The sequence below is a fragment of the Fusarium oxysporum genome, chromosome V (assembly GCF_013085055.1).
Source record: "Fusarium oxysporum Fo47 chromosome V, complete sequence".
NCBI lineage: Eukaryota > Fungi > Ascomycota > Sordariomycetes > Hypocreales > Nectriaceae > Fusarium > Fusarium oxysporum.
The window spans coordinates 2,985,454-3,001,848 of record NC_072844.1 but is presented as its reverse complement, the minus strand read 5'-3'; the positions used below and the strand labels follow the sequence as shown (position 1 = coordinate 3,001,848).

At 49.3% G+C, this 16,395-nt stretch overlaps 3 protein-coding genes across 3 annotated transcripts; 1 reads left to right on the top strand and 2 right to left on the bottom strand.

Moving 5' to 3' along the window:
- Positions 1 to 2,069: 2,069 nt before the first annotated feature.
- Positions 2,070 to 3,398, bottom strand: FOBCDRAFT_37207 (chitin synthase chaperone-like protein Chs7). The gene is made up of 2 exons (XM_031184640.3): positions 2,393 to 3,398; positions 2,070 to 2,339 (listed from the first exon to the last, which is right to left on the bottom strand). The coding sequence occupies exons 1-2, from the start codon at positions 3,203 to 3,205 to the stop codon at positions 2,148 to 2,150; spliced, it is 1,005 nt and encodes a 334-aa protein (XP_031040282.2). The 5' UTR covers positions 3,206 to 3,398; the 3' UTR covers positions 2,070 to 2,147.
- A 1,573-nt stretch (positions 3,399 to 4,971) lies between these two features.
- Positions 4,972 to 7,697, bottom strand: FOBCDRAFT_37195 (uncharacterized protein). Its single transcript, XM_059612168.1, has 3 exons — positions 6,759 to 7,697; positions 6,418 to 6,704; positions 4,972 to 6,367 (listed from the first exon to the last, which is right to left on the bottom strand). Exons 1-3 carry the CDS (start codon positions 7,383 to 7,385, stop codon positions 5,134 to 5,136), a joined length of 2,148 nt encoding a protein of 715 aa, XP_059464953.1. The 5' UTR covers positions 7,386 to 7,697; the 3' UTR covers positions 4,972 to 5,133.
- Positions 7,698 to 12,344: 4,647 nt separating this feature from the next.
- Positions 12,345 to 12,961, top strand: FOBCDRAFT_261089 (uncharacterized protein; the record flags this gene model as incomplete). The annotated part of the gene is made up of 2 exons (XM_059611273.1): positions 12,345 to 12,414; positions 12,497 to 12,961. 2 exons carry the CDS (start codon positions 12,345 to 12,347, stop codon positions 12,739 to 12,741), a joined length of 315 nt encoding a protein of 104 aa, XP_059467233.1. The 3' UTR covers positions 12,742 to 12,961.
- Positions 12,962 to 16,395: the final 3,434 nt, after the last annotated feature.

The window sequence follows — 16,395 nt, the reverse complement described above, 5'->3', positions numbered from 1 at the left end:
GTATCTTTTCTTCTCCCTAGGTCGGTTGGTACAATCCTTTTCTTTCCTCTTTGCTAACTTATTTCCCGTCTCAGCTGCTTTCGCGCGCTTTGTTTCCGCTAGATCCTCGTGGACCCTTGCACCGATCGACCACTCACAGAGGCTGGACAGGTATCTAGTCGTAGCTTGTCCCGAGAAAGTACCTAGAGGCTAAGGAATAAGAATTGAGTTTCGACAGCAATTGAAGCTACCTCATCACTTGAGAAACCAAGTGTGATAGTAACTACGTGACCATAGATCTCTCGTTTTCTTGCCAACCTGGGCAGGTATCGAGGAAATTCCCATGTCCAATCAAGCACGTGTCTGTCATATGCTACATACAGACCTACATACATCGCCTGATCAATTACATTACACTGCTACATAAGTCCTAGACATTTTCATTCAATCTCCACTTGTTGGTTCTGCTTTCACTTCTCCATTATAAAAAGGTACCCAGCGTCCGGTACCGAACCATGCACGAAGCGAGTAAAACGTAAAACTCGACAGGCCACCCCCTGCTTCCGGTGCCTTTTTCGCTCTAGTGCCTTATCACGTGCGAGGAAACTATACGCGGTGACTCCAGCATTAAAGCGAACGAGGAAGGAGAGAAAGTCGAAATCACAAGTCAGCCTCATCATTAACGTTCAAAGCATTTATCGAAGAGTTTTTTTTTTTTGTGGTTCCCCCTGAGAAGATCCGAGATTGATGAGCTCAGCAAGACTCCGTTCTAAGCAACACGCATACGCGACCCTGTCGTTGTTATTTACCCGCAGGTTATACCTTGGTACTAATCAGTTATCTTAAGTCCATACCATTGCACCAAATTACACATAGTCTCGAGCCCGAAACGGATATATGGGGACGGTAATAATGTTCGGCTGTGCGCTTCCTTATTCTCCTGCGGCCAACTTGGTAGCGGTAGCCCAGCGTAGTACGTACATTAGTATACTCCGTAGCTCTATAACAAATATACGAGCAGCTGCCCTGGTCGTGTTTCCTGAGCTCAATTGTCGTGGTTGGTTGGCTACATTACGTGCGATTTGGCTCCCTCCAATTCCATCCCGCCACCCTTCACCCTCACTCGATCCATCGAGAGTTCTCGCAGCACAATACTTTGTCGCGACAAGATAAAAGCCAGCAACGCCAGCTGACACCGTCCAATGAATTTGGCACTGTAGTATATCGTCTCCACGCCCCCTTGATCCTGTGGCGCCGCGTCCCATGCTGACACGATAGTGTTTCTTAAGAAATACCTATCTAGACGGGAGTATCAACTAAGCTAAATGTTCTTGTGTATTCATGCACACTACGTTGTACTTCCTTGTCGATATCGCATATACATATTGTTGCCTGTCCCGTGTGCGGCACATGTTCTTTAGTTGGTTGTGATCTCATCCTTCACAGTATTGATTATGTACATATTACTCTTAGTTAGTCCCTGGATATAACCTGGTTTTGATTATCATCGCCGATAGGCTTCGGAGACGGCCGAGATGGGAGGTGGGGAATTAGATATCCATTCGTCCAGTGACATGACCTCTCCACTAACATGCTCTGCCAAGCTACTACGAATATCAATCCGAAAGTTTCTTACCGACACGAGACTTCATTCTCACCAATCCCAACTCGGTATAATACCACGGATCGCTCAGCTTCAGCCTATGTATCATAGGCCTATCTGGCCAACTATCAGATCAGACCATGCCAGCAATCTTGTAGTCCAAGCACCATGATACAAACGAAACTCAATCAATGGAAAACGTTGCAAGTATAGCTTCAATAATATATAAACTACCTATATGATTATATGCAAAACTCGCAACAACTACATGTCGTTGTCCATCCTGGCCATCAAGGTTCCCCCTATTAACAAGCGTCTCTTGCTTCCCCTAGGCGTTCCATTTGCCCGTCGGGTTTCGTTATCCCCAGTTGTGGCCATCCAGGCTGGTCACTCCTATACAGTCCATTAAAAACGCCGCGCAATGTAAAGATTCTAAAAGCAAAACAGCCCAATGTTTCGTGTCGCTTTACAAGAGCGCCATGAACTGCGCGCCACGCGCTGAATCAAAACAGAAGAAAATGAAGTCTCGTTAATGGCGTCAAAGTTGTTCTGGTGGTCAGAGCGTTTAGTACTTGGCCGAGTATCGTGCCACGCCTGGCGAGTAAGGCAGATCATAGGAGCTGGATTGAGCATAGGGATCCTCCGAAAAGACAGTCGCCCTTCGGTCTTCCTCTGGCAGCAGCTCCTTGACCTCCCAGTTGTTCATCCTTGTGCCAACTGAAAACTCAAGATCTTCCTTGGTGATCGAATCCCAGTACTGTTAAAATATTAATAACTAACTGCAGAGGTTCCGAATCATATTTGACATACCTTGTAAACCATCATAACGCCCAGCAAATTGCAAACTGTCGCGAGGAACAGGCCGTCAAGATAATGGCTGATAGCGATACAAATCTTCGAGCTGAAAGCGTAGAGAAGGACCTGGCCAGCCACAAAAAAGAAGATACCAAACGCAATATCGCCGAGAGGCCATCGGTCCTGCAGTGTCCTAGTCACAAGCAGAATTTGCATGGCCACGTACACGAAAAGCTGGACGGCATTCAAGAGATAGAGAACAACGAACAGTCCAACGGTGTTGGTAGGTCCAAGTCCAGCCCAGCTCTTGAAAGTTGCGAGAGAAACGAGGAAGCTGATGGCGAAAGCAGCCAGAGAACTGATGCGCATCATCCATACTGACAGAGGTGTTCCATCTTCATACAATTGGAATCCAACAAAGCCATTGATCAAAAGACATGTGATAACTGCACTGCTAAGTCCATTCTGCACACTGACAAAGTACGGATACGGGTCGCTTCCCGGAGGAGCAACACCAGCGTCGATAATGAGAGACATAGCAGTGAGAAGCATATAGAGGTAGAAGAAGCTGAGAATCTCTTTGCGACCAACAGCGGTGAACTTGCTACGGACGTGGAGAATCATGATGACGGTCATAATGAGCGCAACAATGTGCATCACCGACGCAGCGCCTTCGAAAATGATGGTGTTGGCAAGTTCGATATTGCGTGCATAGCATTCTGGCTCAATACCGGTACGGCCGGTGGCTTGGAGTGTAGGTCCAACGGAAGCGCATAGTGGCAGAGGTGCCGTCTCACAGATCGAGGTGAAGTCGCCGAAGCCAGACATGATGGGCGAGTAGAGATCACTGCACGGTTGTTGTTGCAGGAATTACGTAGATCCAAAAGTGAGTGAGAGTGCGGGGAACGGTGAATCGAATATTGCGATAACGAGTGGCAGAGCGATTGTCGTCGAGAAGATCGTTTATGTCGTCGTATCGATGTCGTCGAGTCGTCCAAACCCCTCGGCGCGATAATTAGTCGCTGACCCAACCTTTCAATCGTCGTCGGGGTTCGAGGGCGAATATTAGGAGATATCCCCAACTACAAGGGGCTCAAACTTCGATCGGAATGCAATCACAACCCTTTACTGCGTAAAAGGGGGAGTGTTTCGCTTGGTCGGGTAGCAAATGTCTCGTCCTTGACCGTTGGCTCGTCGGCGCCCCCTTTCTTCGACCTAGCGGCTAAAGAACCAAACTTGAAAACGAGAGAAGAGACAAGAAAACCGGTCGGATCGAAAACACCAAGAACGAAACAGATGCGATGCGACGCGACGACTGCGATGGTTTAATTCGGGGTATCGAAGCGAATGTGTTGCATGCCTCTGCTGCGCTTTAGGCTCAGGCGAGAGAGATGAGTGAAGGTCAGCAGAGACAAAGTGGAGCGAGCGGAGGATCTCGTTGCTGTGCCGTTGTTGTGGGAAAGTGGCAGAGGTGGGGAAGTAAGGCGTTTAAAAAGTGGCTGATGTGTTATATGATTGGTCCGTTTCTTGGCGTTGCTGTAGGGAGCGCATCGTGCCAGTGATATACCCCCTGGAAATATGTAACAGAACCATGGTCAAGACCTATAATTTCAGAGGCAGAGGCAGAGGCAGCAAAGGTACATGACCTTGGCTACATTATCAAATTAAACCCTTCTAATTGACAAGGTTTCAGCAATACTGCTTCCTGGAAAGTTTTCCATGTACTTCTGCCGAAGCTGGGTTTCCCGAGATATCACCACTTCTGTTTGGTGCTTACCCTAGAGCAAAACCTATATATTGAATCATATTCTAGCCCCTAACAAGTCTGCGGCGGCATAGTTTGGTTATACAGTGTAGTCAGATTTAAAAAGACGAGACTCAATCGTCGGAGAGTTTATGTTGCTGCAGTTAAGTGGCTGGCTATCGCTTGATCCAATGACATGTTTTCAAAACCACTTCAGAAAAGCCAAAGTGTAAATTGTATGTCATGACAGGAGCACCTAACAATCGCATAAGTGCCAGCGAGTAAAACCACACTCGGGCACACCATAGTCCCACACCGTCGAGTCACATAGAACTTATAAGCGCACATGTTGTCTCATCATAATGCCACCGATGAACATGTAGGTTCCAGGCACATCCACGACATCAGAAACATGATCCTGAGTAAAGTGCTCATGGTGTATTGCAAACTGTGGTGTATGAGCACGGGGTTGGCACTTTTGGCAGAACCCTCTGTTGATTGTGATCTATTCTAAGAGTCATAACTGACGTCCTGCGCGTCCGTTTATATACAGGCGATGTTGACGCCGACGTCATGCAGAGAAATCCGATGCTGGATGAACGCTGCGATATGATGAGCTTTCCGTTAAGAAGCCCGATACATCGTGAAACATGCTTCATTGCCAACCTATATGGCCTCGCAGCATTCATCGCTTTAAAAAAAAAAAACAAGCCAAACTCCAAGCCAAATGCGACCGAAAGCCCTGATGTCCTGATCCATTTCCTTATGTAGTCCTATCCGGGAGACTGTTGAACCCTGGCCTATTTCTTTCCTCCCAAACGCCTATGCCATGCGATGCTGTGATGCAAATCCGACCCCAAAAATCTAACTTCATAAAAACAAGGATGCAATGATCCGTGAACAAAAATGCGAATTATACTTCAGATGCCGAGTTGAAATGGCCTCAGAGCTGAGGCTTACGCCGTGTGGTGTGGTGAGATTCATGAACGATCGCAGGGTAACCCTGCCATCCCTAAGACGGGTAGTGTCCTTGAGCGAGTCCGTGAGGGGGGAGGTTCTGCGGGTGACTGCGGTTATAGACCATAAATTCTGGGACAATGCCAGTTCGCAGGTCGTTTCGTCGTCCCAGTGGCTGATAGTGCATCTGTGTCGGGGGAACAGGCACGGCGAGGTGATATTGCTCAAGTGAGGCCGAAGGTGGGGGACACAAAAGCGTATTAACATGGCGCACAGGTTTGTACGGGCTAGGTCGCTGTTGCAGGAAGACACTCGGCGAGTTAGAAATGGGAGTGTGCACCATAGGAGTGTGAACAGCCGATGCTGGACCGTATGCCTCAGCTAGAGGCGATGAGTTGAAGGGACCCAGACGTCCAGGACTGTGCTGCTTGTTTGGTGTACCGAAGTTAACAGGTGCCTGAGTAGGAAAGCCAGCTTGCGCCATGGTGACACCCGTTGTTGCGGGAAGCGATTGCTTCTGTACCATAGCCGCGGGGCCTGATGGGTAGACTGTTGACATGGCTCGCATACCGGTCTGCAATGGAGGAAGTGAGACGTGAACAGGCTGGGCAACCTGCTGTGTAGGCTGAGGATACCCGTTGATATTGACATTGCCGTTGTTGAAGGGTGTCAATGTAGGCTGGGTTTGAGGCTGCATCTGGGGTTGTCCGGTCATGACAGTAAGATGAGGAACAGGCAGCCTCGCCGGCTCAATGATTCCATTGGACCGTGGGTTGACAGCTTGGACCATAGCGGCAACTGGAGCTCGTCCAGGAGGAACAAGTCGCTTCGCGGGGTGTTCCATAATCTCTTCCTCGGGACTTCGCTTCCGTGAGACAGGGAACTGCAGGTTGGGCTTGGTAGCCAATGGAGAGACGGTGTTCGAGTGGTATGCAGACCAGTTCTGGGAGTGACTCGAGGTAGGTGAGTAGTTGGTCGTTGTAACAGCCGGAGTAGGGAGATTGGCGGTGGGCTGCATCATACCCGTCGGTGAAGCGACAGGTGAGTGAAGAGACTTGTTTGTTGGTGAAGGAATATGAATCGGGGATGCTGGTAATCGCACAGCTCGCTCGTAGTACTCGTGGAAGCAGGAAAGCTTGTCCAACCAGCCCTCCCATTGTTCCTTTGTAGCAACCAAATTGTATCGCATGTTGCTCAGGAACTCCACCTCCATGACATGGATCTCCTGCACATTGAAGCATGACACTTCGGCCCAGGTCTTGTTCGTGTAGGTGTTATCATCCAAGACTGTGACAAGGTCAGTTGATGTCTGACACCCATGTTAACTCTTCACTTACATTTGTTCCCGAGCATGAGGGCCACAGTCAACAATCGATATTCACTGCCGGCACGACCCTTGATTTGAGGAGTTGACATCTTCAATCGGTAGATGAATAACAATGCCAATAGGATGACATTTTGGGTCACCTGTGTCGTCGACAAAACGCTGTACACCCACTTCCGAAATTGGTCGTAGGGTTTGGCGAGAGACGGTAACCGAGGGATGAGGGCATTGGGGCCTCTAACACGGATCGACTCGGCCTGCTTGAGTTCCTCAATAGATTCGAACCAGAACAAGCAAGTCATCTATTCCTGTTAGCAAATTTGAGAATTTCACGACATGTGTTTGAGATCGCATACCTGAGCAGCGAAATCGGCGAGGTTTCCACCTGAAGGACTGATGCACTTGGGGATTTGCAGGCTATGATAAACAAGCGACTCGGACTCGTCCTTGCTGCCTGACGCAGTCGATGCAGGCGTTGAAGGCCTGACGGTCTGCCCCACGGCCTGCGACTCTGCTGAGATTGATCCATTTCGTTGTTGAGAGACTTGGGAAGTGGGATGTAAATCAAGCTGAGGTTGTGTAGGTTGTGTCGATTGCTCATGTTGGTAGTAATGGTTATATGTGGTTTGTGGTTGCGGTTGTTGCTGCTGCTGCTGCTGGTCTTGTTGCTGTGTGGGATATCTGTAGTATTGAGATGCTCTCGCATCGGTTACAGGAGCTGCAGGTCGGGCAGTTTGAGGCGCTGCAGCAGGATAGTTGTGAATAGCGTGATTCTCCCATGAAGCCAGCTGGGGCTGAAAGACAGTACTCATTTCGTCAGTCGGGGGAGTCCTAAGCCCGTTTCGCGATGACGGAGTGTTATCGAATCGAGAGTGCAGCTTTGGCAGTTGTATACTTGAAGGAAACCTAGGTTCCCGGCTGCCTGAGCCGTGGGGAGGTGAAGGAGGAAAGTTCAAGGTCCCAAGCAATGTACCAGCCGACATGGAGACCTATGCGTTTCGCCTGCTTGCTGTTGGGCGAGGCAATAGGCGCAATCGCCAAATTCGAGGTTGACCCGGGGTTGGGTATGTTGTGAAAGCTTCACTCTCCCAAAGCAAGCCCCACTGCGTCACTGCGTGTTGACCTATTGTGCCGGCAAAAGAACAATTGACTTTGCCCCGCCGAAGCTTTCATTCGTTTTATATTGAGAGCCCGGAGATAAAATCGGTGAATGAGTGTGTCGAGAATAATGTGGTCTATAGATACTCTAGGAGGGCCAGTGCCATGTTCGACTGGCACAGACTGGCAGTGTACTCGCAGTAGACCGGCTCAAAGCGAAGAAATTCGGCGGAGATCGTTCGTTTCCTGGATGGCAGAGTGATTGTTCGTTTATGAGATCGGACGGCGAGGACAAAGCTACTAGGAAGATAGCTAGTATAAGCTTGCTGCGGCTGGAGAGTAGTTGTATTCGCTTTGAAGATGGATGTTGAGGTTGAGTATGGTCTTGGAGGAGGACTCCCAGGTTGGGAAGTTTGGATAGGTAGGTAGCTAGGAAGGAAAAGAAGAGAGAGGAAATAGGAACAGGAACAGGAAAAGGAAAGAAGAAAAAGAAGCAACAACGGAATGGGCTCAGTCAGTCCATGGCTGGTGGTTGTGTGCGTGTATGTACAGACAGTCCTGTAAGGTAGTTGACTTCCATTCACTTGGATTAGACTTGGTAGTCTCGTCGTTCGTCAAGCAAGTGTGGTTCTCTCTCCTAGACGCAGCCCAGTATAGTATAGCGCACTTAGCGTAGAGTACCTACTGTACCTAGCGTAGGGAGTAGAAAGTAGGGGTGTCCGTCCCCAGTTCAAACCCAGACCCAGCCAGCCCAGGGCAGTCCCAGTAAGGTGGAGCCCCTGCTCTCCCACTGATAGCCCCATTAAAGTACTTGATCTCACCACTGGACCGACTAAGGTTTAGAAGTACCATCCTTGGAGGTGATGCCCTGGATCAGACTCAGACTCAATGGGGTCATGGGCTGCCGTTCCGTTGGCCGAGAGTAAGTACATTTGTATGTACTCTTTCGGTCATTCACTCTCACTCACTCACTCACTAACTCACTCACTCATTCATATTCTCAGACTTCAGACTCAGACAAGACATTGCACACGCACACCCGCCCGGCCGTCCCTAGGCCAGGTTGCGCTCCGTGTCCTGTGGTACTAGCCGGGCATGTATGGCTATACTTGTTGGTTCTCAGACAAACCCATACAAAGCCCGGTACCACCGACATGACAATCCTGTGTCGGCCATGTCGCGAGCCTCTGCGAGACCTGCTGCTACGGACTAGACCAGGGCCATCGTGGCGCTCTCCAGCTGACACCGCACCCAGCGACAACCCCGGTATCCGTGAGGTGAGGTGAGGTGCTTTGCCTTGTGTTAGCTGCTATTATTACGGCTATCACACGCCCCCATGGCCCAAAAGCCACACGCCCCTCACTCGCCGCTAAAACTCTCAAGTTTCCTCCACTCCTCTTCAAGCTCTATTGGACCCAAGTCCGCTAGATAGCGGAGTCCTGGGTGCTGGAACCTACCATTCATCAACTGCATTCTAAGCCCCCAGCTCAATTGTTAATGGAGCATCAAATTCGTTCAAAGTCGCCCCTGGAACGCCCTAGGGGTCGCCCGGTCGGTGCCGTGCTCGACGCTGTGGGCGGGCCTGACGGGGGCCTTGTAAGCGGCGGCGGGACCTTGCTCAAGGGATACTTGCGGTATTGGTTTTGATATTGAGATGGGGATTGAATGGAAATGGAAATGATGAGAATGAGACTTGTAGCGAAACCTGCTCAGCCAGGAGGGACATCAACAAAGGCGGCTGATGAGTGCGTCGTTCCTGAAAGCCTTGTGAGATTGACCTACACACCTTTATGCACATGTTGGATTCCTTCCAACCCATCCCATGAAGCCTGGGGCTTGTATCCGTATGCGAGATCCTTGATATGAAAAGATGGAGGTTTCGACAAACACAACCATAGTGGAGTGTCTTCCGAATCATCAATGAAAGTTCATTGGGCACACATCGGTTTAGGACTGGTACAAAGCTTCTCATCCATCGGCCCTGTACGGATACAGTAAGTTACAGTGCTGTTGTTCTATGTACTGTAATAATTTGTGTGGTGGACAGTCATATCGACCTGAGTTCAACTCAGCATTTCCCTCTTATTCATTGTGTTGCATGCTCGCTTGTCCGACAAGTCCTGAGCCATCCAAACAGATGGTGTGTCGCAACCTTCACTTATTTTTACTTACCCAACCCGCAACAGTGGTGCAACTCCATCTTTGAAATGCTGCTTGCCTCATGAGTTGTCCGTCAATCATGAGCTTGAACCCATGAGGAGCCATGAGCCATGCCACGGCGCTTACTCCACTGCTATTCCCTGCTTGACCTTTTCAGGAACGTGAATGCGTGAGTGTAGGCCGCGTGTAAATAATCACCAGGTTCCCTGCCCCATTCATTGATGATACCGCTCTGTTCTCATTCACTGCTATGTTGTGTTATGCTGTGCAGCTCGTGCAGTGATCACCTTTGGCTTTGGTTGGTTTGGGGTCAGCTAGCCGTGTTTTTAATATATTGAGGCGGCAACCATCGTTAGATTGCTAGACAAGTTCAGTCATGGTGCAGGAGAAGAAACGCACCAGAACTTCCGGCACGGCATGGCTGAGAAAGGAACGAAAATGGTCCCAGCTTTTAAGCCCGAGGGCAAGAGCAATAGCAATGAATCAAACAAAGCTGTCATGTACCCCCACAACAAGGGACAAGGCCATTCCCTTCCAAATGGGATCAACACCCATTCGTTGAGAGGCGCCGCAAATCTGTGCCGCTCGTCGAACTATTAACGGCTAAAGTAATTTTCTGCATCTTTGTCACTCAGCATGCGAGCGCGAGCACCGTACTTTAGATATGAGCTTTTTGCTTCATCCCTGAGTCCTCATGACTTTCCGAGACACTGCAATGAGCATATTGGGATTACGGGTGCACTTGTTCTTTGGTGGTGTAGCGTTCGTAATACTCTGTATTGTATACGGACGCAGTTGGTGGGCCTGCTGAGCCAGCGTCCCTTCGGCAGGCATATTAGCTCTCCCGGATCCTTGGTATGGCGCCGAGTCGTTTTCTACAGTGCTGGACTGAAATTCTTTCCAAGTGGAACAAGGATATTGAATCCGTCTTATCGACCATTGAATGAAATACGTAGTAGCACATAGTTAGAAGCCACCGTCTGGCCCCATCCGATAACCTGGCATTGAACGGTGGGAATCCCTGCCGTTGCGGGCATTTCACCCTCGCCTTGAGGTGCTGGACAGCGCCATGAACGGAGCCCAGCCCGTCATCACACTTCCAACAAAGAGACTAGGGACGATGATCCAAAAACTCAACCGGGGCAACCCAGAAGTGACCAGTTAATTGTTGACGGCACCGAATCTGCATCTCGCAAACCTCGAGCTGTGTCAGCCAGCCCAAGACAATACCGGCACGTCCGCGCGCCAAGTAGTTGAGTTAACTTGTAGCACTAATAATCGACACATGGTCCGGTGTCGGTTTGGATGCTCTCTGACAAAGCCTTTCAACTTGTTGCAAGCATGTCTGTCTGTTCTCAGATCGTCCTTTCCATTGAAGGGCGCCTGATTCTGCCGAGACCTAAATGCAGTATGTACAGAGATGACAGAAAAAGTCGTCGTCCAGGCCCTGTGGTGCAAGAGGCTTATTGCCGTTAGGAAGTAAGTCAATTGTGCACAAGCCTGTCACTGCATTCCGTTGGCTGCAACCTTGCTTGGCCAAAAACAACTGGCGTGCCCAACAGGCGCCAAAGAGACATGGACAAACCTTGGTAGCGGGTTGCGAGAATCAAAATTGGCGTGTCTAATTTCGTACAAGGAGGTATGTAAGAAGACGGTTCAGTAGCTTGATTGATTGCTGCGTACCGGGTACATGCATATAGACGTAAGTAGCCTTGTTGTGTAATTCGTGATGGAGCCGAGGATTTTTCTGCTTGTGTTGTGGCCAAGACTCTTGCGATGTTGTCTTATAATCTTGCCAGCCAAAAGAATGCAAAATCGATTGATGTTTTCAGAGGAATCTTTTGATATGACATCGGCCAGGCTGGCAATGGATCATCATGCAGGTCATTCGTCAACACTATGATGGCGTTCACCATCGTATTCTCGACCCTAGGTACGGGCCCTTCCCAATTGTGAATATATGCAAGTCCAGGCCACTTACTCGCAGTAGAGGAAGTTCCCATACACACAATGCCAATGAGAGCCCCAGTGGCAAGGGAATGAGTGACATGTCTCGTCTCTCTTTACTTTTTTCTTAGTAGCCGAAAGCTCAAGATGCTATCTCCGACAGCTCGGACAAGATGTGCAGTGCATACAAACCTGTGACGCATAAATCATTTGTAGCGAGACCGGCTTACCTGATCAGCGATAGCTGGCGAAATCGAGTACGTACGCATGTGGGCTTGGTACAAAAAGTTGGTTGTATCCCGACGCGTGCCTGCGGTCGCCTCGTATGAAGAGCAAAACCATGCCGCCGCAGCCTACTTTTCTCGTATGTACGTGGGCGCGAAGCTCGCGAAGAGGATGGTGAAGTGGGTGCTGTGATGACCACTTGAGTACATGCGGATAATCAATCTAGAAAATGAACGAATCAGTACGGTACAGAAGCCAGCCAACCACAGTGAGTCACTTATGACAGGGAGACTAACCTTGGAGATTACCCTTGCTTTCCAATTTTCTCACTTTGGCGCACAGTAGCAGCAGGGACTTCGGCGCAGGGATGATTGGTTGGATGTTTGAAGGAGTGAATCAATCCATGTAATGGATACATATATCATGAGACAGAGACAGGCAGACAACCAAGCGGATGTATGTCAGATTTTCAAAATGTAAGATCATTTAGTTGGAGGACGATGAATTCAAGCATGGAACAAGCCCGTTCCATGGATCACATTACCAAGTTTGTCCCATCTTCTGTCGGCAGGAGGCAGGCAGGTACATACCTACCTAGGGCCTAGATGGTAGGTAAGGTACTCGTGTGCAGTAGCAGTTGCCCCATTGTCTTTAAACTTCCTAGGGGGAAAGAAGACACGAGACCGCCAAGCCAAGCAACCACCAGAGAAGGGAGTTAGGATGGATATCGATAGAGAAAATTTTGGTCGATCACTTCTGGAGGTTGTAACAGAATTTGATACACAATGCACCCAAGAATGTGAGGCAGCATCAACATTTTTAGCAATCGGTGTAAGAAGGAACGACGCCTGCGACGTGTCTCTCGTATTGATATTGGACTTTTCAGCATGCGTCAACACTACTAAGTAAGGTAAGGTACCTAAGGATCGGCATTGACTTCATGGAAGACCGATGGATGAGGAAGGAAAGCAGACTTTATTACTACCTTCCCTGAAAATGGAAAGTGGGAGGAACGGTACTTCTTTCAACCTGACAGTGCTATGATTGGCTAGAGCATCTACAATTGTAATACCTGACGGCCCTCGGGATTCACGAATAAACCGGCACCATTTGCATTGCATTATTGTCTGGCAGTCATCAACAAATATTTACTATTATATATTGGAAAGAAGCTAACAATGATATTACTCTGGCCGATGCCTTTCTAATTTGTTAAGAAAAAAAAGAAGAAGAAAAAACTCTCGGAGTTTGCCCAGATCATCAGTCGTAAATCCACCATTATACTGTACCTCAACTCTTCTGATCAACGCACCCCTTGGCAGGGAAGGAGGCATCAAAAACCAAGACACCGGCGCTTTCCCACTTGTGTCATTGGCTTCCGTCTAACCTCACCACCATTGGATCCCTAGCAGCAGCAGCTGTTTCTTGACTGAGAAGCCCTGTCGCTTGTCACTTGTGCACCAGTCAGCCGCCATTCTCATCCCCTCAACACTATCAAAAACGGCCCACCATGACCATCTCATGCCCACCATGGTCTGTACTGGAGGCATTACAAACGGCGTTGGAGACGATACCCAGTTCCCGTCTCGTCATTTCTCAGCCCAAGGTACTACTGTGCAGTACAGTAGATACCTCCCTGTGATGTGAGTACTTGCATCAGCAGCCACGATGCGAATAACCCATTCAATCTTCATCCGTACACGCATACATCCCGCTCATCTTGATATATCACTGAGCCACAATAAATACTTTCAGGCTCGAATTGATTTTGAACATAGAAACCAATCAGACGCTTTGACCATGTCGACCTTTGGAAAGCTTGCAGCGTCTGTGGCAAACACACAAAACGCAGACGCATTGCCAACCAACAATCGCAGATACAGTGGAGTCATGAACTGGCTTGGGCTTGGTCCATTTTGCTTTGTTACTCTGCATTGTGATATTACTTGACTCTGCTTCGCCATGAAGCTTGACTGAAAACACAACTGCGGCTCTCGCTCCCGGGTGTCGACATTATGCCACTTTTGGCTGAGCCGCTGCTCCATCCTCCGCTGCTCCATCCTCCGCTGCACCCGCCCTCAACACTGCATTGTTGACCAGAGGCCCTGATGACATATGTTCGGTTCCAGTCTTGCTCCTGGTATTGGAGGGGTGGGGTTGAAGAGTGCATGGTCCTTTACCCAACTGTAACCAAACTTGAGTTGATGAGCCCAGCATCTTTCGGAGACAGGCACATTTTGATATACGCCAAAGACTCATGTGCTCCGCCATCATTGACAATGCACTTGACGAGGCAACCGATATGTACATTCAAGGCTTGCCATCTGCTGAGCTGCACAAGGTGATCTAACCAACACAAAGGATCATGCTCCGAGACAAAAGACAAAGGGCTGTGCCAAATAATCACACTGACACATCTGCCGCCCAATCATGGTCGAACTTCACTGTTGGCTGACTCTGAGAGTCTCCAACAGCCTCCGCGCCTTTTTAGCTTCTGAACTCGATCAGCCTATTCCCGCACGGCCGCCTACTCACCGTCAAGCATCAGATTGGGGCGCCGTCTTGTTTGTCGATATTCATAGTTCAGCGCCATCCAAGACTGCCTTTCTTTTTGTGAGAGACGTCTTTGAAACTACGAATTCCTAGCTCGACAGCGCCGGCCCAGGCGCTATCTTGGCACTTCCATTATTGAAAAGCCTGCCTATCCCTGCGAATTCGAAATGAATGGCAACGCTGTGTGACACCCCTAACCCAAGGATTTTCAGAGACAAGATGCCTCAAACCGCAGCACTTGTTTAGGCATATGAATCCGTCCGACTACGGCTACCGAATTCGCCCCGGACATGCGTCCACACGTCTACAGCATTGAATCACACCATGGCCGCGAATACGGCATTCCAACTTGTCGGCCCCCGACAATTGATAACACCCGCAGGTCACACACGTAGCGGTCGGTGATCCGTAAATGCAAACGAGGCCGAGATTGAATACGCAATATTGATGTACCCCAGCATCGCACCTCGCCAGTGCCTTATCATCAATTTTTTCGAGATCACGTAAAGACAGGTCGTTTCATCGTGCCTGGTTGGTAGTGTCAGTCTCACGCTGGGCTCTTATTGGCTCGGTGTCTCTCTAACCTCACGAATACAGCTTCATGCGTACCGTAGGCTTGGTGATATGTGCTTAATTCTCGCCTACCACCACAACCAACCACCGGGCCTCAAATGAGAATCATCAGCTAGACGCTTGTGGCCTGGGAGTCTGGCTGGTCTGGTCCCGCCATCTTTATCACAACCTACCACATCGGCGATGATCCATTACATTGATAGATGATGATAATGAGACGGTTAGCAGATCGAAGCCACTTGAGGAAAATTGCAACAGCATTATGTGCAAGAGCACATCTTACAGCGCAACCTTGAGGTCGGCTCGGCAAATACTGGTCCAGATATAGAGTACTTGCCTTGAATTAACAGACAAGGCGGCACTGAAGGTTTCCGACACCTCCCCTACATGGAGCTATAAAGTCAACATCCTGACGAAAGATGATGCTCTGCAGCTCTATCCATGAATCAGGTGGCTCACAATCCACAATAACAAGGTCTCAGTTGGCCCTGGTTCGCCATGAGCAAAGGCCACTCCAGCATCATGCTCCGCAGTGCAACTTTTGCGTTCGGCGTGGAGAGACAAATCGTATCCACTAACTTATTACAGATTTGCCTTCATTAGCAAGCCACTCACTTGGTTCCTCAAAGCCTGTTGTTCCGACGTTCTCCTTATCACTCCACGCCCCTCAACATGTACGGTTCTAATTATTTGGTTCCAGTGTGAGGAATTTATGATGCAGGGATGCCCAGACCCGTTTGAAATCCCACGCTTACATCCCCCATCACTAATTACTGTCCCTACTGTATGTACGACCTACAGTCTACGTACAACTTCGACGAGGGCTTTTGTAGAGATGAGGTTGTCAGGGGTCTGCCATCCCCTGCTTCGCTATTGATTAACTTTGACCTCTTGTTGGTTCAACATGACTCTTGTTCGGCTGGGACACATACTTTCTCCTCACCATCTTGGCGCTGTTCCTCTCAGCCCTCGGGCGATGATCAATTTGGTATCTCTGCAACAAAGGGTAAGCCGGCAACATCACTTTGGCCGTGGCGTAAGGTGAAGCCCGACGGTGATCTTTACTCCAAGTTGCTCATCATTGGACTTTCGGAGCAGTCCAGGCCATGCCACGACATATCATAGTTTGGGCGAGAGCTCAGCCTCAATCGTCGATGGCACCAGCGACCGTTTCGTAGGAGTTGTTGCGCGCCTTTCAACAATTGGGCACCTATACATAGTATGTATAGCTGATACCCTCTGTGTCGACGTTGAGTTTCGGTACCACCTAGCCAGATGGTGGCATCATCATCGCAGAAGGGGGCATGGTGGTGTTCATCTCTATTATCTTGGTTGGTATCCCTAGCATGATCCAGGCTGACCTGAAACTTTGGTTAAGAGACTCGACTTTCCAGGACTTTCTTCACCGCTGGGTGCCTCACAACAGTGTCTGTAGAA

Bases quoted from the DNA above. Each gene is read 5' to 3' on its own strand.
- FOBCDRAFT_37195 (XM_059612168.1), bottom strand. From the start codon at position 7,385: ATGTCGGCTGGTACATTGCTTGGGACCTTGAACTTTCCTCCTTCACCT. The intron at 6,705-6,758 runs GTATGCGATCTC...TAACAGGAATAG, and splicing joins TCGCCGATTTCGCTGCTCAG to ATGACTTGCTTGTTCTGGTT. The intron at 6,368-6,417 runs ATGTAAGTGAAG...TGACCTTGTCAC, and splicing joins GCCCTCATGCTCGGGAACAA to AGTCTTGGATGATAACACCT.
- FOBCDRAFT_37207 (XM_031184640.3), bottom strand. From the start codon at position 3,205: ATGTCTGGCTTCGGCGACTTCACCTCGATCTGTGAGACGGCACCTCTG. The intron at 2,340-2,392 runs GTATGTCAAATA...ATATTTTAACAG, and splicing joins GCGTTATGATGGTTTACAAG to TACTGGGATTCGATCACCAA.